Source organism: Aphelocoma coerulescens, chromosome 9 (assembly GCF_041296385.1).
Source record: "Aphelocoma coerulescens isolate FSJ_1873_10779 chromosome 9, UR_Acoe_1.0, whole genome shotgun sequence".
NCBI classification, from domain to species: domain Eukaryota; kingdom Metazoa; phylum Chordata; class Aves; order Passeriformes; family Corvidae; genus Aphelocoma; species Aphelocoma coerulescens.
In genome coordinates, this window is record NC_091023.1 from 5,428,495 (window position 1) to 5,449,031 (window position 20,537).

Consider the following 20,537-nt stretch of genomic DNA (forward strand, 5'->3'; position numbering starts at 1 on the left):
TAATTTCAGAGGGCAGCCTGCAAGCAGTCTCAGCAGAAATGATTTAGCCATGTTGCTTGCATGCAGGAACAGCTGACTTGTAAACTAACACATTAGGGCATGAACTGGGCACTGTTAGACTTAGTAAGTAAAGCTAAAAAAGGAGTGGTTATTACTTCTAGATTGCCACTGTCATCTTCTTTCCTCCACTGTCATCTTCAGTTTTTTAAAGAATTCCTCTGCTGTTTTAGAGAATCATTTCAAAAGCTGAAAAGGCACTTAGCCTGCATGGTGGGAGCTGAACTCCTTACCATCATCTGCATATTCTGTCCTCTGGATTTTTAGGTAATTTTTGAAGGTACTTTGGTCTAGTTGAACATAGGGAAAATAGCAGAGACAAAGCAGCAAGCACTGTCAGTTTCCCACCAAAGGTTGTGTCAGCTCATTAACATGAATTATGGTCCGGTAGGTGAGAGAGAAATTCCGAACTTCCTTGGTCTGGCATCATGTCTTGTAATGGCATCACTGGGAAGTTTAATTAAAAAACAAGAGTAGAATCCCTGTGTGGTAACTCCTTCCTTTGCTCAGTACATCGTTACCATATTCAGTGCCATTCCAGGGAAAATAACTGCGGAAGATTCCATGCCTTTCTCTGGTTTGCTTACAGCCCTTCCAACCATTTTCTGTTTCTGCTGTTATTCCCTGCTTATCTGCTCTGTTTCCAGGCACTGTCAACAGAAATGCTCTGAATGAATTTATTGAACAATCAACTAGGTTATGGGGGTAAAGTGTTTTATGTACAGGTGATTTAGGAAGTGATTTTTTTTCCTTTTTTTTTTAAAGTCTGTAGCAAGTCACTTCACTTTCTTTAAAGTATCTTCACACATTGCTATTTTTAAGTCCTTTGCTCAGCAGAGCAGACTGCTTTGGTATCTGCAAATCTTCTTCATATCTCTGCAGCTGAGACCAAAATCCTGCATTCGGTTCTGCTACGGGTCTGGCAGTTTTCACAGCCTAGGGAACAGGAGAGACATGGTAGAAGCAAAGTATCCTGCATTTGTGGGAGTCATGCAAATGAATTTTTAACTTAAAATTTTGAGAAGATTTACTTTGGTTTTGATTTGGCTACAGAATAACAAACAGCTATTTTAGTGAGCTGACTTCACTCTGTGCGTAATAAGAACAGGCACGTGGGCCCAATTACAGAACAGGTTCATGGGCAAGACATGAGACAGAGCTCTTGGTTGATTTGCTGGAAATGGGAGAGTCTCTCACCAAGTATAGTGACACTGCTCATGTTTAACATGTTTAAGATGATAGTGTGAAACTTGGACACTATCTGCACACCACAGTCTAAATTAAGCAAATTGGTTATCTAAAGACTTCAGTGATGCCCCTGACAAATGGGTGAAGACTAAAAGCCCATAGAGCACAAGTAGTTTGTACTTTTCCTAGGAAAGCTGACATGTCATTGCTTATAGCAATATCGTTATAGCTTATATCTTATAGCTAGCTGGTCCCTAGGCATTCAGCAGGCCTAACGGAGTCTGTGACAGTGTGGAACTGTCACATGGTGATAGGAGCAAATCCTGCATAACAATTCCTACACCCACTGACTTTCTTTGTCTGTCTTCACTAATCGTGCCTATGCAAATGATAGAGAAAAGAGAAAATGTTCACTAAGCAACCAGCTTTGTGTGTTTGCTACCTGTGCTTAAAGCCTATTTGCATTTGTATTTATGTTCATCCTAGAAACCCCACACTGAAAATTTATTTGACCAAGCTAGGCATAAAAAAACTTACAGGGGAATGTTTATCCAAATGCTGAATCTCTCTCTAACTGGCAAGGGGCAGGTGAAAGCACCGAAATAATTCTACAATAAATCATCATTACTCATAACAAGCATTGCATTTCTTCTCCACAAGAGCTGTAAATATGAATGTGGATGTAGGTACATTACCTCGAACGCGTCCTTGAGCGGGAGCTGTCGGTGTCTCATGAGATAAGCCGTGCAAATGGCAGCGGAGCGGCTGCGGCCGTTCTTGCAGTAAACCAGGCACTTCCCCCCGCCGCGCACGGCCTCCTCGATGGCGGCGCCGCACGGCTCGAAGTAGCGGTACAGGTCCTCGGCCGGGTCGTCGAACACGGGCACGCGAATGCCGCGGACGCGCTGCAGGCGGGGGAACGGCTGCTGCCTGGTGACATTCACGCAGAAGGTGACCCCCTCGCGTGCCAGCAGCTCCTCGTCGCACGCTGCCCTGGCCGTGCCCAGGAGCAGCGAGGCCGTGACCTGGCAGAGCTGGAGCATCGGCAGCCAAGGGCCCCGGCCCCGCCGCACCGGGGTCGCGGTGCAGGGCTCCCGGCGGCGGCACGGCAGTGCCACCCCGCGCTCTGCTTTATTTATCCGCTCCGTACAGGCTGGGGCGTAGAGGCTCCAGGCAGGTCCTAGCGCCGGCTGCATCCCGAGAGCTGCATTTGGAAAGCTGAAAGCACTTTGAGAGCACACTGCTCACTTGGAAAACCAGTGGATTTGTACAGTCCCTACCCCACAGCAGCTGCTTACCTGCTGTGTTCTGCATGGGAATGCTGCTGCTGCAGGCGGTGCTGTTGGTGCAGTGATGCAACATTGAAGTTGTGTTAAGGCAGTTTTAGGCTGGATATTGGGAAAAGGTTCTTCACCCAGAGGGTGGCTGGGCAGTGGTCACAGCACCAAGCCTGACAGAGTTCAGAAAGTGTTTGGACAATACTCTTGGGCACATGGTGTAACTCCAGGGGATGTCCTGTGCAGGGCCAGGAGTTGGACTCCGTGATCCTTGTGAGCCCCTCCAACTCGGCATATTCTGTGATTCTGTGATTCATCTGATCTTCTCCACAGCATCTTGGTGCCCCTTGCCTACAGCAAAAGCACCTTTTCAGTACTCAGGAAATGATTTACTAAGCTAGCTAGATAGCGTAGTGCTAATCTTTCTGGACTTCAGTAGAATTGCTGGTGTGCTTCCAGGGCAGAGAGTATCTTACACCAGACTGTGCTGACATGGGTTTGAACTGCACAGGACGCGTGGGGATGGGCTGAGCCCAGCCAGGTGAAGGTCACATTGGCCAGTGCTGGGCATGGGGTTCCAGGGCTGGTTGCAGGTGCCAGCTGCTTCCTGGATGGAGGCTGTGCTGCTTCAACCCTTTGCTTTCAGGCAAAACAGGAGCATTTGACTGATACTTGCTGCTGACACAAAAATGAACCTGGACTGTCGCAGCAGCAGAGCACAGACTGGTGTGAAATGGAGTGCCACCTATTAAGGAATTAGAAGCGAGATACAAGAATGAGCTTTTATTCGACCATGGAAGAAGGAGGAGTCGACCTGCCACACACCTGCCATCGTTTGTGTCAATAGCAGCCTGTTAGATGTTGGCTCTGGGGCCAGAGACAGCTCTCTCATGTGAGCACAAGAGCATGGTGTCCCCTCCTGTTATCCAGCACCTGCCTCAGCTCCCACACGTAGGCTTATTCATCTGCCATCTTGCTTCCTTTGCTCAGGGCATGTGGCTGGTGCAAGGCTCTGCTGGTCCCAGGAGGCATGGTTCTGGCTGGGCCCCTGTGGCTGGAAAGGAGAAACCTCAGCAGGAGAGCACTGCCCTGATGCTGCCCACCCCAGCAGTGTGGGGAGGGGTCCTGGATTCCTCCACAGCCATTGTTCCTACGGATTTTGGACCCTCCCTGTCACTGGCTCTTGCTCAGTTTAGCATTTCCATGGCACACCCCTTATTCCCAGGCCATGAGACTGGCACTCAGGTAAGGAGCCTTTCTGCAATCACTGCCAGGGATTTCCTTGTGGGACAGGCACACGTCAATTCCCCACACTGTGGAAAAGAGCCAGCTGCTGCCCTACACCTTCCTCCTCCTGCCCAGAAACTGGCAGAGGCTCATCCTTCTTCTGCCTGCACTCATCAGTGGACTTTCTTGGGCCCTTGCATAGAGTCCCTGGGTGGTGCTTTATGGGCACACTCCAGTTCATACCGAAACCATGATCTTTATTTTGCGTGGCATTACATTTGCCACGCCATGAACCCTCCACTGATCTGTATGGGCAGCAGTAGTGCATCAGATTGCTCTGGTGTTACTGGTTTACCAGTCCCTGCAGCTTACCCCCGCACTGGTCCAGGTGTTCCCCAGGTGACACCATCTCAGGGCAGCATTCTTGTCACATTAGCACCAGCAAATGCCACTGGGGCTGCACCTGAGCTCCCTCACTCTGAGGCTATGGATGTTTACTCACTAGGTGCCTGCAGTTGACCTAAGGATGGTCATTCATGCCAGAAAGGCTGTCCCTTCCCACCAGCCCGCCCTGTACCATGTCTCTGGGCAGAGGAGGAGTTAGGAACAGGGCAGCTGTCACTACACAGTAATTTATAAGCTAAACACAAATGCCATCTCCTGGCAGTGAAGCCAGTTGCTGCCTCTGTAAAGATGATGGTCGAACTGCAGGGTAACAGCCTCACCCCCTCACTAGAAAAGGTCTGATGCCTCAGTCCAGATTTTGCTGGGGGGTTTCTGGTCTTGGTGGCACTGCCAGTTGGGGTACAGTGCCAACAGTCCCATTCATAATGGCTGTGTCTTGTCCTCTTGCCATGCAGCTGCAGAAGTGCCTGGACCCACTGTCTTGGTGAGCTCACAGTAGGTACTGCTGCTGCTGTTGGAGCCCCTGAAGCCTTCCCTGCTTAGGAGAGCAGTGACGTATGGCTGCAAGGAAGTGGGAGCTGAGCTTGTATCACACCCTACACCTCCTGCAAGCTCTTAGCAGTGAATTTCCAAACATGCAGTGTTCAGTGACATTATGAACTGCAGAAATATTTTCAGACACCTTTAGTAAACACAGAGCCATAAGAAGCCATCACTTCAGATCATAATTAGACACTGAGGAGGCAAAGCAGGCGACTGTTGTGCACAAAACTTCTCCAAGGAGAAGACCTTTATTTTTGCACTTGTATTTATATAAATGTGTGCATATGGTGCAAATAGCTATAGCTGCAGGAGAGGAATCTAAATAAATACCTACTCACTCAAGAGTATCAGTCAGTTTATTAAATTTAGCTGATATTTGCTTCCAGGGTAGAAGGATACACTTTTAGTAGTTTCCAGTTACCAAGTAAGTCTCTCTTAGACATTTCACGAGCAGCTTCCAATGCGTCACCCTCATAGCTACATTCACCCACTTCCGGAAGTGGACAGAGCTGAGGCACAAACCTTTCTGCCACACCAGTTCAGTCTCAAGCACATACTGGAGATCAAACATCCCCCTCACTGCTCTATTTGCTGTGAGCCCTTCCAATAGCTGCACTGGTGCAAAGCCACGGTCTGTAATTACCACAACACTTTGTAATGATGAATAACAAGGGCATTTCTGATTCTTTATACTGTTATGCCATGACTTTCTGTGCTTCTAGATGAGAAAGAGACCACTTAGGATCCTTGCTTTGATGACTCAAGCCAGGCTCACCTTGTTCCCACAAACACATATCCATACAACCCAGCAGCTGCTCCTCTGGACAGTACAGCAATGCAGGCAAATCCCTATTGCCAACACTGGCATCAGCCCATTGTAGACTTGTGGCTGAAACATGGTTTCATTCCTCAGGGCTCCTATCCTGGCCTTAACAAGGGAAAAAGAAAGGAAATGCCAGACTTGGCTTAGAGAAGAAATAATTGCCCTGTAAATACAGATTTGTCTCCAGCCTTTTTATTTATACAAGGATTCAAAGAACATATTTCAACTTTAGATAAACAGTGCAAGAGAGTTACAAGTACCTTGGTAACAGAAAGAAATAGATAACTGTCCACTATGCTGATAAGTGAAATAATTCTTACTCCTGCAGATAGAAATGCATCTGTTTAAAGCAAAGGTGGACTTCAGATATTCTGCTATACCTTAGCCCCTACCAAGCCCACCAGAAAACAATAGGCAGCTTGTCATTTGTAAATGAGAAGTAGCTGTGCTCTCAAAGCCTTTTGAGATCCTCACCGTTGTTTAAAACATACACATTATGGCACAAAGAGCAGGCTGAAAGACAGAGACACCAGGAAATCCACCATTTGTGATTCTCCCCTTCCCAGGGATGGGGCCTTTGTAAATATTTTTTTCCTACACCACCACCCCCTTCACACCCCTGCCAAGTATGAGGCCTGTTCACACCAGAACACCATGGATCACCATCTTGGTAACATTGAAGCAGATGTTTCTCCCCAGCCAGCCCAGTTCCTCAGAGATCCTCTCATGTGGCCAGCCCAGGGCAGCCACCAGCCACGCACCTGGGGAGGTGTGTCACAGTGTTTTCCAGCAGGCAGTAGCCCAGGAAATGTCATTTATAAGCACTGAAAGGCCCCAGGTTCTGTGCCAACCCGACCACAGGCTCGGGGCTTGTCTGGACCTGGGTTGATTTCAGCTTGTTCAGCCACACCAGCGTTGTTTAGTCAGCAGTAACTAGGGTTTGCTTCAGTTTAGAGGGATACCCAGTTGATATCCCGGGGGGTCTCGGCCATTTCAGCTCCTGGGGAAGGTCAGTGGCTCCTCCCCAGGCCATTTAATGGCAGCAGCTGGGGAAACCACTTCAGGGCAAGAGAGAACAGAAAAACTGAGTAACCAGGGACCAACAAAAAGCAGCAGTGTAGGCTGACCATGGACAGATAGAAAAATCAACCCCAGCAGATGCAGGGCTGAGGAGGAAGCGTCACCACCACCATCGTGCATCTCTTGGCACAGAGGGGACCGAGCCCCCTGCACTGCCCTTGCCTGCTGGCCCAGACCTCAGGCTGCTGCCCTGGTCTCACCCTGGCTTGGCTTCTGGAGGGTGGAAGCTGCCACTCCCAGGATCAGGAGGGATGTGGAAATGGGAGCTCAACCCCAGCCTGGTGGTGAAGGCATCAGGAAGGGTCTCCCCTGTGTAACAGATTTTACTGTTTCTCTGAGGTTTTGCCCTATTAATTTGCACTATCAGTTTTTTTTTCTTGTAAAAGAACCACTAGCTTGGGTTATTAAATTGTTAAAATATTAACTGGATAATCAGTAAATTCGTGGCTTCACATTTAAGATGTGAAGGGGACCGTAAGAAGCTTTTGAGGATAACAGGCAGACAGCAAAAACTAATTGCACAGAAATGGAAGTGACTTTCAAGCTCCCATTCTGCAAAGCAAAACACTGGCCTCAGCATCCATGTGTTAAAACTCCAACCCCATTGTGTTTTGAACAGGGTACAATGTTTTAATTCTTCCTCCCTCCCCCCCGCTTTTTTTTTTTTTTTTTTTGCTTTGGATGTAAACCTTCTGCAGGATTGGTTGTGGGGATTGTTGTAACTGAAGGTTAAATTTGTATTTGCAAGTCTAATTTTAAAAAATTAAAAAGAAAAAATAGGAACTCTTCAGAGCAGTAAAAATCATATGAATTTGCCATATGTCTAGGAGTAAATAAACTTAGACAAAACCACAACTTACATTTATCCTCTTCAGGGTTCTGATGGGTCTAGTGGCACGGTCTGTCCTTCAGCCATTGTCCAGCCTCCCGGTGTTCATTTCTGACACCCTACCAGATTAGGTATGATTTTGCCTTACAAGAAGGTGAGGCCAAAGCAGAAAGGATGGGCAGTCATTGACATGAATCACTGTGACTTGCAAAGGCCAGTCAAAGCTGGCCTAAAATCTCTGCCTAGTTTGAGCCCCCCCCCCAGTGCCACCACTGGGCCCCAGGTGGGATCCCTGCCCGGGGAGGGCAGGAAATGAGCACCTTGAACTGGCTTTTTGCATTACCTTGCTCATGTCCTCATCTTTCCCTAAGTTGCACACTTTAGAAACTGCTAATGTTAAAAATTTTTTTTTCCCCCCTTTCTTAGAAAACAGCCAAACCCCAACCCTACAATGTTTGCTCAGCCCAAAGGCACTTCTCCTCTGGCAAGACAGAGAAGAAACGCTCAAATGCTGTGCAGACCAGTAAAGCAAGAGACAGGCCCAGCTCTGCCCTCCCTCTCACCCCAATACAAACCCATCAAGCTCAAACCCAACCCCTGCGTGTGCTCTTGGCCCAAGCAGTCACAGTGACTGTGTTGTATCTAACATCTGCTACACCTACGCCTCCAGCCCACGCTTGCTGCTCATCAGGCACAGAAGCCTCTGGAAGCCCCAAACACACAGCCCTAACAAGCACAGACACTCCTACAGCTACATGAGGACATTTATAATTTCACTCACCACCCCCAGTCTCAAAACCTGGCACAGAGCCCACCCCACCAAGCAATTTGGAGTTAGGGCAGCCACCCACGTCACCCAAAGGCTGGTGAGTGGTGGGACGGGGCAGCAAAGGGTGAGCCTGGCCCTCCCCTGAGCCAAAACAGGAGCTGCCAGTGGGTGTCTGACCCGCTGGCTCAGCCCGTGCCTGCACTGGTTAGGGAGGGTGTATTGGATGATGGGGAAGGAACAGGAAAAGTGGGAATCCATTAAAAACCTACAATGCAACTGGAACAAACACTAAAGGTAAAATGAAATCCCAAACAAAATGTGTCCCGCCCTCACATTCCCCCTGGTAGGTGCTGCCTTGAGCCAGTGCTCTGGGTTGGGACCCAGAGCCGATGGTGATTCCCACCAGCCCCTCTCTGCCCTAAGGTTGGGGCACAACCAGTCCCAAAGCTCCAGTTAGTAAAGCATCCCTGGTCTCTCGTATTACCAAGAAAAAAACCAGATTCCTGTCCATGGCTGGGGCCAGAGAAGGAGGAGGCAGCACAACTGTCTGCCACACAGAGAATCTGGATTCTCTGTGCATATTTGCGTCTCTCTGTTACCTACAATGGTACTGCACTGCAGGTAGAAATTGGACCATTGTTAACTTGGGTAAAAAATGGCTTTCCAACTAGCATGCAAAGAAAAAGTACCCCAAACCCCAACCCCTAACACTCATTCCCAGTCACTTAGATGTAGGAAACCTACACTTCAAATTGTCGTCAGCTACGAGCTCTAGTCAAGAAACCCACTTGTGACCTTTCCAAAGAAAAAGGGAGTTCTGCATTTTTGGGTCCAACAGCCACTGCCAAACTCTTTCAGTTCAACCCACCAAACCTGCTCACACTCCTACGTACACCACTGGAAGTGAAGGGCCATCTCTGCCCACCTAGGAAGCACAGAGGAAGAACCTGAAAAGAGCCCCTGAATGCAGCACGTGAGCCGTGCCAAAGATCCCAGTCTCTCCGTGTTAGGAGCCAGCGCTGCCTGTGGCACCGTGGAGCTGTCGGCAGCGGCACTCTGGCCCGCGGCTGGGGAACAAGGGCAGGGCAATTGCATATTCCACGGGAGGCAGCAGGACAGCTGCCCTCGGAGGGGTTGGCCAAGTTCCCCTGAAGCCCTCTGCAAAGGCTTGTTTCAGCCCCAAGAGCCAGTTTGTGGCAATAACAAAAGTAAAACAATGAGGTACGGAAAGAAGGGCCCAGCACTGGGGAAAGACCAAGAAGGAAGAAAACAGCTCGAGCACTGCCAGAAATAGCAAACAACTGAAACCTTTTGAAACCTTTTTCTCCTCCCTTTTTTTGTTTTTTTTTTCTTTTTTTTTTTTGCCAAGGTGAATTAAATACGTCCTTTGGTTGGTTGGTTGGTTGGTTGGTTTTGGCAAAGTGAAGCCCTCAGCCGCAGTCTGTTTCCTGGCTGTGCCAGTGAGTTACCGCCACAAATGCTGCGCGGCGATGACAGCCACCGAGAGGAGGAGGAGGAGGGAGGCAGAAGGCAAAGATCTGCTGCTGGCCCCATTGACGCCGTGTCCAGACTGCTTAGGAATAGCGTTTGTTTCTGGCTGCCTGGTGCTGGGGCTCTTAGAAAGTCTTTTGCCACAGACGTCATCAGGACAGCTGTCCCCGCTCCCGGAGCCGCTCATGTCATCACCTGCACAGAGACAAACATGAGTGAGCACAGGCTTTCCTTGTGGGCAAGGCCTTCCCCTTGCTCCAGCCTCGGGGAGCTCTGGTCACCAGCCCCACCCTGGCCACCTCCTCCTCCTCTCTGCATCCCTCAGTGTGGGATACAAGCTCATACCTTACCTCCTGCTGGCTTTAATCACCTGGAAACTCTGGAGCAGACAGGAGCAACGGCCCTGCCAGCAGGGCTGGGATTGGAGACAGCTCCCCGTGATTCAGTAATGCACTAGGAACACCACAGCCTCCAGCCACCCCACAACAAGTCGGCTGCACTCAAGCAGCCCCTCAGCAGCCCCTTGCCAAAAGCCAGGCTGCCACAGCCCCTCCGTGCCCCCAGGGCCCAGCAGCAGCATCTGCAGGGGCATCTGTGCAGGCTGCAGGACTGCTTGGCCTCTCTCACCCCCCTCGAACCTCTCTGGTTCTGCTACACTCACTTGTGTCTTGAAAATCCACATCATTCCCGATGTTAGCGTTGCCCAGCCGGTTTGTCATGATCTTTAGCTGCATGATTTGCTGGCGAATGGTCATATCTGGTTTGGTGATGTCCACCTCCACCTCTGGGTTGTTAATCTGGTTAGCCAAACCATCCCCCATCACTTGGGGCAGGTAACTGGGAAGGAAGGCAAAAGGTTTAGATGTTCCCCCCCCCCAGCTCAGCTCCTCCCTCTACAGACACCAGTGAGAATCCAGCCTCTGTGAACCCCAGAGAGGCTGCAGTCAGTGCCACTGACTTGTGGAACAGCCTCTCTAGCTGGTGTTTGCTGAGAGGCAGCCAGCTCTCTGCATGGCCGAGCCATGCTGCCATGGCCATACCCCAGCAGAGGGGTCTTAGCTTGCAGGAGGTGCCTGGTGGCCTCGCTGCATCCCTGTCCCAGCATGGGGAGGGTCTTTCCTGCAGGAAAGGTGGAGGGGTTGCTCTCAGGCTGGTACCAATGGGCCCACAGTGACACTCCCCCATGGAAAAGTCTCCATCCATATGGGAGGCTGAGGAGCACTTTAATCCCTGCTTGGTTAGATCCTGTGGAGACTGACACCCTGGGACCATTGAATGGCCCCAGCCCAGTTTGACCAAACAGACTCCCGGGGAAGCTTTAGTTAGCTGGGAGCTGTCAACCAGAGCTGCACTGCTGCCTTCTGCAGTGCCCTAGACCTCCTGCTCCTGGAGATCTGTGACACTGCTGGCAACAATGTGAAATACGGAAGAGCTGAAGGTTTTGAATTCAGGCTGGCAAAGCCAAGCCCAAGAGGTCTGGGGAGAGAAGAGAAGAAAGGTGCATGTCCAGCAGCTGCCAGTCTCCCCTCAGCCATCCTTTAACTTTGGCTGGGGTAGGAACTGTTTCTGCAGCTGTTTGACGTCACCCGGGTGCCCCCTTTCAGAGGGAACAGCATTTCAGAGCAGGTATGGATGAAGGGACATGTATGCAATTCTCTGCAGCAGCTCTGGAGCTTGTGAGGTAAATCCAGCCCTGCTGCCTTCTGAGTGCATGTGGAATTGCAAAACTGCTTCCTTAGTAGAAAACTACACAGTTATTTCATGGTGAGTCCATTTCAGTGCTTAACCCTCAACACACAGCAAAATGACATTCCCAGGTACCAGCTTTTCCAGAAATGCAGCACTGCTATGGACAGGGACAGACTGCTCACTCTGAACAAGTGGGGCTGGCTGTGATGATGTGTAAGTGCCTTTTCAAACCCTTCCTCTCACTCCAGGCTGGTGCTGTCCTGGCACCGTGACCCACTCCATACCTGCCCTTGGTCATCCCATTCCAACACTTGTCATCTGACGCTGAGCTGGCCATTACTTTTTTGCTGCACAGGCTGCTGGGCAGGGTGATCCAGTATGTCTTGAGAGCTGTCAGATTCCCTTTGGCATCTAAAACCTGTAAGCAAATGGGATGCTCAGGGCCATGAGAGCTCTGAGGTGCCCTGGGGCTGAGGGAAGTACAAAGATTCTGCCTATTTTTTGTTTTACCATCATAAAATCTATGCAAACAAGGATGTATCATCAACCTTCCCCTAAAGACCATCAACCGAAGTGCCCAAGGCTAAAGGTTACATGCCAAGGTCTGTTCCAGTACCACAAGATAATCAGAAGACCATCAGACTAGGAGCCTCTTCAGATAAGTCTGGCACCAAATCCCTGGGAAATTGGTTATCAGCAATGTATACCCAACCCTGTGCAGAGGCAAGAAGACCAGGTCTGCTTGGGTCACACCAGCACTGATCTTCTTCAGACATGCAGCTCAGCAGCCCCCAGAGGGTGTGACCCGACCTGCAGGACCCAGGGCCGTGCTGGCCAGGCTCCCAGGGCACCCCTGCCCTGGACACCAGCTCCAGACACAAACCCACCAGCATCTCCAGTGCTTGTGCAGAGGATTTGGCTTCCAGTGTCACCTTCCCCCGTCTCTTCTTGTCCTCGCTACTGGAGCCTTTTGTGCTGATTTTGGGATTTCCACAGCCTTGGAATACCTGGAAAACAAACCAAACTTTTTATCCCACGTTTTGATGCTATTCCTTTAATTATTTAATACTCCACAGTTACGGGTTTTATTTCCTTAAGTATATTTATCCTTCCTATTGCCAAGATCTCAGAGATTCTGGCTAAGTTTCTAGTGCCAGATGTGTTTTCACCACATTGTAACTGGTTTTGGTTACCACTATCAAGCAAAATATTCAGCAGTAACATGTTTTTGGATGAGTCACCAATATTGATATTAAATTATTTATAGTAATTTTATCTGTTCTTCTTATGATTGGAAAATAAAATCCTGGGAAGAACAAGATGGGAGTTGCTCACACTCATTACATCAGTGGTGTGTGCTTCAAGACTACAGAGCATGGGAGCCTCACTGATGGACAACAGACCGATGTGGGACTATCCCCATGGCTCCTGCACTCGGCATCCACACTTGGGAAATCAATGTGCCTCCAACCAGGGCAGTGCAAGGACAGCAGATGTGCCACAATCTGTCAGGTTGGACGTTTTAGGGGCATATGAGGCAGCAGAACTGATTTGTCTGTTACCTTCAGGTACCTCCTGTCATCCTAACTACCTGCCCAGGTGGGCTTTGTAGCCAGAGGGCAGCAAAAGCACTTGGAGGATACAAATCCTCAGACCTGGCCTCTAGGATGAGGTGAGGGGTGTCCTGGAAACACCTGCTTCTCCCAGTCTCTGCATCACCAGTCCAGGCAGCAATACCTCTGCTGCAGATCACCAGGGCTGGGCAGCTGAGCCTCACTGATGGCAGGAATGCTCAGAGGGCCAGGCTGCACAGAGATCAGGAGGGACTTTGCACTGTCAGTTTGAGTCAGAAAATGCCAGCCTTTCCAAAGGAAGCCATCTGATTTGAAAAGAGGGCTCCAAGCTTGTTGTGGCTGCCAGGTGCTGTCAGAAGCTATTGATAAACGTGACTTTGCCTGGTGTCCCCTTAAAGCAGAGGAGTCAGGAGCGCAGACAGGAGCTCTGCTGACACCGCTCGTGCTGCTCGCTGAATGCGCTGGCTTGTGGATTCTGACAGTGAACTCCTAACCTAGCCAAGAGTCTCTTGTCGGTGTGTCTGAGGGACATTCAGCCCCCAAAGGCCCCTCCTGGGGTGCCCTATCCTGCTGACCAGATGGATCTGATGACTCCAGCAGTTCAGCACCAAGCCAATTTGTTCATCAGTCTCGTTCGCTCTGTGCAAAAAACCCACCCTGAAAACTGCTTGTAGAGCATTTTCAACTTGGTTCTACAAAACAAAACCTTGGTTTCACTGCTGTATCTTACTGGCCTATTGCTACTGTTGGCAGATGGCCTCTTCCAGGAGATAAATCCGGGGAGGTGTCCAGGACAGTGGCTCCCATAGCAGCTCCAGCACAGTGTGGTACCAAGGCAAACCTCTTGCCTGCCCAAACGCTTGAGGTGAGAAATGCAAACTACTGCTGGAGGAAACACAACTCCAGCAGACTGAGGGGGTCGATAGCCTCCTGAATAATGAGAGCAAGTAGGTGTTTGCAGCCTCTGATAGCTCCTGCTGCCTGAAATCCATGAGAGCCACAGGGAGAAACAGGAGTGTGAGGAAGCAGGGAGAGTGCTCTGTGCTGCCCTGAACACAAGGCTCACTACCACAAGTTTTTTTCCAGTTTTACCCCAGAACCCAGGACAAACTGTGACTGAGGGTGGCACTGGGGCCAAGGGCCACTCCTGGCTCCTCTCAAAAAAGCTGTTCAGTGTTGAGGAATACATTCTGTGTAGGTGGCTCGGGGTGCAGCTGCAGTGAGAGCTGCAGATTCAGAGTTGCAGATTCAGCCAGGAGTTGTGCACCGCCCACCCTTTGCATAACAAAGGGCACAGGGACCTGTGGCACCAGCCAGGTGACCAGACACTGAGGGATGGGGCATACCCGGATGAGACTTTTGCATGCTTGGACTGTGAGGGGATAAAAGCCTAGGGGTTCCTTTGTTGTCCTCAGAGGCACCAGTTCGAGTTTCTTCTGTGTAACTGTGCTGTGAATAAATTGCTTTATGGAACGAGAGATCTGAGACTGCCACGGGAAACCTGGGATGGAACCAGCGAGGAGACCTGGTCTGGCTGTGTGAGTGGGATGTGCAGGAGTCAAGTGGGGACCTCTCAGGTTGTGACCTGCCACACTTAGGGACTGCAGTCGCAGCAGCAATGGTCTCTGGTGGTGGGAGTGTGGCTGACCAGACTGGGGGGTTACCTTCATGTTTAAAGCCTTCAGCTGCAGCCCAACCTGCTGTCCCCGGCTCTGAGAGCAGAGATGGCCAGGACTGGCCTGGGACAGTCCTGAATTCAGCTGACAACAACATCCTTCATCTGATTGCTTTGCCATGCTCAAAAACAGAGCTCAGAGCTTTCACATCTCCTGCCCTCTGCTATCTGTGCCACCAGCAAAGAGTGCTCCATTCTGGTCACCAGGTCATACTGAGGAGCTTATCAAACATGTCTGGTTGCTCCAATCAAACACCAGTTAAACTATTTAGCCCTTTTCATTTCATCAGTTTTACTGTATTCCCCTTGGAAACACCGTGGATTTGCTTTTATGTGGAAAGCCTCAGTCTCACCTAACAAGGAAAGAAAGAACATGGCCTTTCATGTCAGAAAAGAAACCTAACCCAGTACTGGGATGCATGCTGCTGTTAGTGCTTTGATGTGTGCCAGTGAATTCCTGTTTGCCAAGCAATACCTCTGGCCCTTCCCTTATCCAAAACCCAGTTAGGACTTGTCCCACTTTCATCTGCATCTCTGCTCTGACTGGGATAGCTGCAGGACCCAGGCAGTGTCTGGGCAGAAGGCAGGAGCCCTGGAGGGCTGCTTTTGTTCCCAAAGCTTCTCTTACCTGCAGCTACAGAGGTGATTGTGGTTAAAGTGGATAAATATACTAAAAATAGAAGACCAACAGAAGAGACCTTCATGATACATACTTCTTGGAAGACAGGTGAGCCTCAGGAGAGCCTGGTTTGTACTCCCCAGATGGACTGCCAGATTGCAGCTCTGTCCCATGGTACAACCTGATAGCCCAGTGTTTCTGCTGCTCAACATCCCCTCGAGGCAGGTTAAACCAGCTGCCTCCTGTCACTGGGGACTGTGCACTTTGTGTAAATGCCTCAGCTCAGCCAAAACATCTCAAAACTCTTCAGCACAGAGGCCCCTGACAGCAAATGGCACATGGCCTCCCCCCGTCACTGTGTATGCAGTCCCAGCTCCTGTGCCTGTACCCAAAGGAGGCTGGCTGGATGCAGCAGGGAGCAGTATTTGGAAACACCTGCAAAGGTTTGTGCCTGTGTCAGATGGGTGGTAGGAAACCAAGGTAATTTATCATTAAAAGAGTGGGCATTTGCTCTCTTTCACTCGTCATCTCCCGCCGTTCAGCTGAATAGTGAGCACAAAAGAGCATTTGGTCCTGGCAGTTGCACATGATGTGTCCTCAGCCAGGCCCAGGCACACGCTCCTACCTTGCTTGTGATTGAATCTTTGTTTTCTTGCAAGTTAGAAATGGCTTCAGCGATCCTCATGTGAATGGTCCCTATCACAGTGTCCACGTTGTAGGGTCCATCGATCCGATCAGCCACCCCGATCAGGGAATCTGGTGGAACAAGGCAGGGACAGCTCTCATCATCACTCTGGCCAAACCAAGGTAAGGATCATGCTCCTGCTGGCTGGGAGAAGCTTCTGGGCCCTTGGCAGATCTCCTTGTTGGGAGACACCTCTCCATTTTCACTACTGCCCAGGTGCACACTTGTTTTCCTCACTTTATCTAAATAAAGCCACTCTCTGTGGCAGAGGAACCTCCTGCAAATGGTAAATGCACTTTGGCTAGAGTGTTCACCCAAAGTAACCAGCATTTCCCTGGGTGATACAGAAGGGAAAGCCAAAAAACTGGTGCAGAATTATTAAGAAACACAGAGCAATACTTGGCTCTCACCCTCCTAACTCAGTGCATGTCTTCAGCAAAGCATTGCAGCCAGCAGAAAGTGGGAGAATTGGGATCAATAAGGTGCCAGAGGTAGTGGATGTGGGAAATAGCTTCTGTGGCAGTGAAGGAGTGAGAAAAGGAGTAATTCTTCTCACCTTCACCTCTGGAAGGACAACAGCCAGGGAAATATCAGGCTATACAGGTACAGAAGCAGACCAGTATGCCCACAACTAACTGGTAAACAGGGAGTGACTGAGGGCTGTCTCTTGCTCTCAGCTCCTCCTGGAAAGCTCTGATGTACAAGCACTCCTGCCTGGCCTGGAAGTTCCAGCTTGGATTGCTGCTTTGGGACTGTGCATGGCTTACTAAGAATTGCCAATCTCTGCCTACCTCCAGAGACAATTCTCAACACTCCAGTTGGGTCTGAAGGAAGGACAGCCTATATGCTCTCAATATAAGGGGGTATAGCTTGCAGTTTAATTTTGCTGCCACTCAGAGGTTGTGGTGTCATCTTTGAGACTGCATATTTCAGACAAATAGTGCCTTGCAGAGATACAGATGTTTAAATCAAAGATTGCACCTCCAAATAGTGATAAATTATATTTGAACCACTTACTATAAAAATCTTCCTTGATTTGACCTGCCCTAATTTGTCAAACTGAAAGAATAACTCTGTATTTCATGTAACAAAATTGTCTCTGGCTACAGAGAAGGGCCTGGAGAAGGGTGAAGGAAGGACACCACCAGTGAACCAGCCCCTTTGACTCCATTTGCTCCCATCCTTAATCAGTTTGTGACCTCTGACACTGCAATGTACAACTGCAATTTGAAAGAAGCTCGAATTTCCTCCTAGCTGTCACCCCTTGGCAGTGTCTCTTGCGAAGAGGAAGCCAGAATAAATGCAAAATGGAATAAATGCACATGGAATTGCTTCCCTGTCAATCCAGGAAAGTTGTACAGTGATGTTTCAGGAGACAGGCCGTCATTCTACCAGGACAGAGTGACAGGAACACCTGGCTGGCTCTGGTCAGAAAGGCCAAAGGGCCACTGAACCCCTAGGGAAGGGACAATTCCTCCCCCTCCTTTGCAGCAGCTTCCCAGTTGCTCCCACAGGGAGCATTTCCAGTTAGCTGTGGCACAGCTGGCCTGGGCACCTCTCCAGGCAGCGCTTCTGCACCCCTTCTGCAGTGTCCCTCGAGAGGCAGGTGACATTCCTTGCACTCCAGCAGGGTTTTTGTTGTTAATGCCAACCCTGAGCCAGCCTGTGGGGCTGCAGCTGGGAGGTGAGCTGGCAGCTCAGCTGGCCAGGCAGCGGGTGCCAAGGCAAGGGAAAAAAGGCCAAGCCCAAGGTCATCTCCTCTGGTGCCTGCCCCTCCATGAGCCCAGACAAACACCAAGGCTCCCTGAGCTCTCAGATCACTCCAGCTGTGCATGTGCTTGTGAGAGAGAGAGAGAGGAGCTTGCTGAGTGATGCTGTGTGGGCACAAGGACTGAGAGCTTTAACATTGCAAACGACCTCCCCTCAGCCTCCCACCATCCTCTTTACTCGCCAAACACAGCCTCAGAGAGTTCAAAGGTGAGAGGCAGCTGTGCTGCAGCAGAGAAAGGCCATCTTACCCATCAGGTACTTCCACTCGGTGCTGAGGTCTGCCTGGTTGGCCAGGCAGCCCTTCACGACGTTCAGGCAGTAGTTGTTGCACGGCCTCACGCTGGACATGCCCCGGCAGTGCGGGCAGTACATCAGCTTCATGATGGCACGAGTGCACTCGTGGCTGAGGGACACCTGGGGAGACAGGTCAGTCAGGCACAGACTGCTCAGGGGGACATGTGGGTGAGCTCCCCCCTTCCCTGGGCTGAAGGAGCTTGCTGTGATCTGAGAGGCAGCACAGCCCCCTGCGTACATGGACCAGGAAAAGCCACTTCCCCTCTCACTGTCCCTCCTTCCCCCCACTCTTCCTCAGGTGTCACTCCTGTTGGAGGGACAGGACCTCTGGGGCAGCTGCCAGTTCCTCAGGCTGTGTTTGAACCCAGGCTTCTGTGAAAGACCTGTATGTGAGCACCATCCCCCTTCCAGCCAGGTCTGGTGGCCACAAGGACAGCTTGGGCTGTGCCCAGCTGTAACCTGGACCCTGACACGGTGCACATGTGCCCCTGGAGCCTCTGCCATCAGTGCCACCACCGTGCCCCTTCTGCAGGGCTCTGCTGCCACTGTCCTGCAGACACAGGCGTCCCACACAAACTGCACCTCCAGCTTCCTGGGAGGACGCACAGTGGGGCCCTGGACACAGAACCTTCCCAGCTGGCATCTTTGGAAAGGAGAATAGTCTTGGGGGAAGACTTGCACAATTCCAAAATTATGGGCAATTGAGAGCACTTGACACTGGGAAGTGATTGCTCTCTGTGAGCACTTCAGGAACCGCAGGCAGCCGGCGACCTGGGCCAAGCCACGCCGTGCCAGCAGCTCACAGGCCCTGCACATGCAGCTGGTGCTTTGCAGAGCTGACTCTGGAGGTGGCTTTGCCACCTTTAATTAGACCACCCTGGTCCTGTAAGCACAGAGCCAGTGCAGGTGCAGAGTCCAGAGAGCAGGGCCACAGCCTCAGCAGCACATCAGTGTCCCCCCAGCCCATCAGCCATGGGCCAGTGTTCCCCCAGCTGCCATGGGCAAGGGCTGACAGGGCACTGAGGGGTGAATAACAGCCTGGCAGACCCTGCAGGGATGCTGGCAAAGGTCCATGTTCCCATGTTTTGTTGCTAAAATGTCTTCTCTTTTGTGGTCTTTTTCCATTTTTGCTCAGATCCATTTGCAACTCCCTTGTAAATCTTTAAAAATCATTTACAAAAGAAAAAATGAATGTCTCTATGAAGTGTCCCTTGGTTCCAGGTACTTCACATTCTCAAGGACCCCAGAGGGGAGAAAAGTGATGGAAGGGACAAATCTTGAAAGGAAAAATCCCTGGGCCTCCAGAAAGATTCAGTTTTGAGGTACCCTTGGGAGAGTGTGAACATGCTGAGCCCAGTGTTGGAGGTTGTGAGAGAAAATCCCTAAGCTTCCCCCCTCCGGAAACTGTCTGTGTGGTACCACCCCACTTCCAGTAAACCCTGGAAACCAGATGCTGGATGGTGCTGAGGCTTCATTGGGTAGGAATACACTAAAATAACCTTGTGAGAACCTTCTTCAGGATGAGGACAAAACTTTTTAAGTTTTGGAGAAAGAACCCAAACAGAGCCTGCTTCCCTGCCCCAGCAGCCCAAAGAAGCCATGAGATGACTGCAGATAAACCTGTGTCCCATCGGGGCCAGAGGGGCTGAGCCCGGCAGGAACCCCCCACGCACACCAGAGCTTCCCTCAGCTTCCTGGGCCAGCTTTGGGTCCCTGCCCTGGGACAACTCCTGGCGGCAGAGCCCGGCTGCCATGTGGCTCTGCCGCCAGGAGATGGAGGCTCCATCCTGCTGCACCGCACGGCTGCCGCACGCTTCATCACACGGGAAACCCTGAAGCCACCACTGTCTCCTGCCTCAGCAATGCAACAAAGCAGAGGGACAGGCAAACAAAAGAGCCCTTCATTTTTCATCTCAGGGCTTAAATAAGCTTGGCAGAATAGTGATTGAAAAGAGACCAGGTAAGAGCACGGTGCATGCTAACACAGGCTGTAGCTCCAGAGAACTCACACAAAAAGCAGGGATGCAGATGGGAAAGGAGCTGTGACCTCCCCTTCCCCAGGCAGAGCAGTCACAAACATGGATTATATGGTGACACTCACGACCCAGTCCTGCAGCCTGCACAGGCCATCAGCTCCTGAACAGAACTTGGTCCCTGTGCTTTACTGACACAGGCCATCACTGCTCATCCCGGCTTATCCAGCTGTGGCCATGGAGCACTGTCAGCTCCCACTGCACAGACTGGGACCTGCAGCACAGGTGAGTCCTGAAACGTGGGACTTTTCACAGCACTGAGGGGAGCCAGGGAGCAGGCAGATCGTTTGCCTTTACCCACACACATCCCCAGTTGCACTGCACAGACTTCTGGAGCAGAGGGAGCTGAAATGCTCTGGAAAAAGGAACACAGCATTGCCTGCAGGAAGCACCCCTGAGGTGGTGTGGGCCAGCCCCCCCCCAAGCAGAGAGGACGGCCACCAGAAGCAAGGACACAAAGCTATTGGTAGCCTGCCAGAGTCCACGGGAGTCACTGAAAGAAGCAAGAG

The 20,537-nt window shown here is 50.8% G+C and overlaps 2 protein-coding genes across 7 annotated transcripts in view; both read right to left on the reverse strand.

Moving 5' to 3' along the window:
• Window positions 1-720: 720 nt before the first annotated feature.
• On the reverse strand, window positions 721-4,946 carry DUSP28 (dual specificity phosphatase 28). The gene is made up of 2 exons (XM_069024119.1): window positions 1,941-4,946; window positions 721-993 (listed from the first exon to the last, which is right to left on the reverse strand). The coding sequence occupies exons 1-2, from the start codon at window positions 2,439-2,441 to the stop codon at window positions 859-861; spliced, it is 636 nt and encodes a 211-aa protein (XP_068880220.1). The 5' UTR covers window positions 2,442-4,946; the 3' UTR covers window positions 721-858.
• An 89-nt stretch (window positions 4,947-5,035) lies between these two features.
• The window catches only part of GPC1 (glypican 1), a 294,023-nt gene continuing 278,521 nt past the window's right edge, over window positions 5,036-20,537 (reverse strand). For all 6 annotated transcript variants that reach the window (XM_069024113.1, XM_069024114.1, XM_069024112.1 and 3 more), the window contains 6 exons: window positions 17,950-18,115; window positions 15,872-16,002; window positions 12,266-12,385; window positions 11,663-11,796; window positions 10,351-10,526; window positions 5,036-9,884 (listed from right to left, as the gene is read on the reverse strand). In XM_069024113.1, coding sequence (XP_068880214.1) covers window positions 9,664-9,884; window positions 10,351-10,526; window positions 11,663-11,796; window positions 12,266-12,385; window positions 15,872-16,002; window positions 17,950-18,115 — 948 coding nt within the window. In that variant the 3' untranslated portion in view covers window positions 5,036-9,663. The remainder of the gene's footprint in view (window positions 9,885-10,350; window positions 10,527-11,662; window positions 11,797-12,265; window positions 12,386-15,871; window positions 16,003-17,949; window positions 18,116-20,537) is intronic.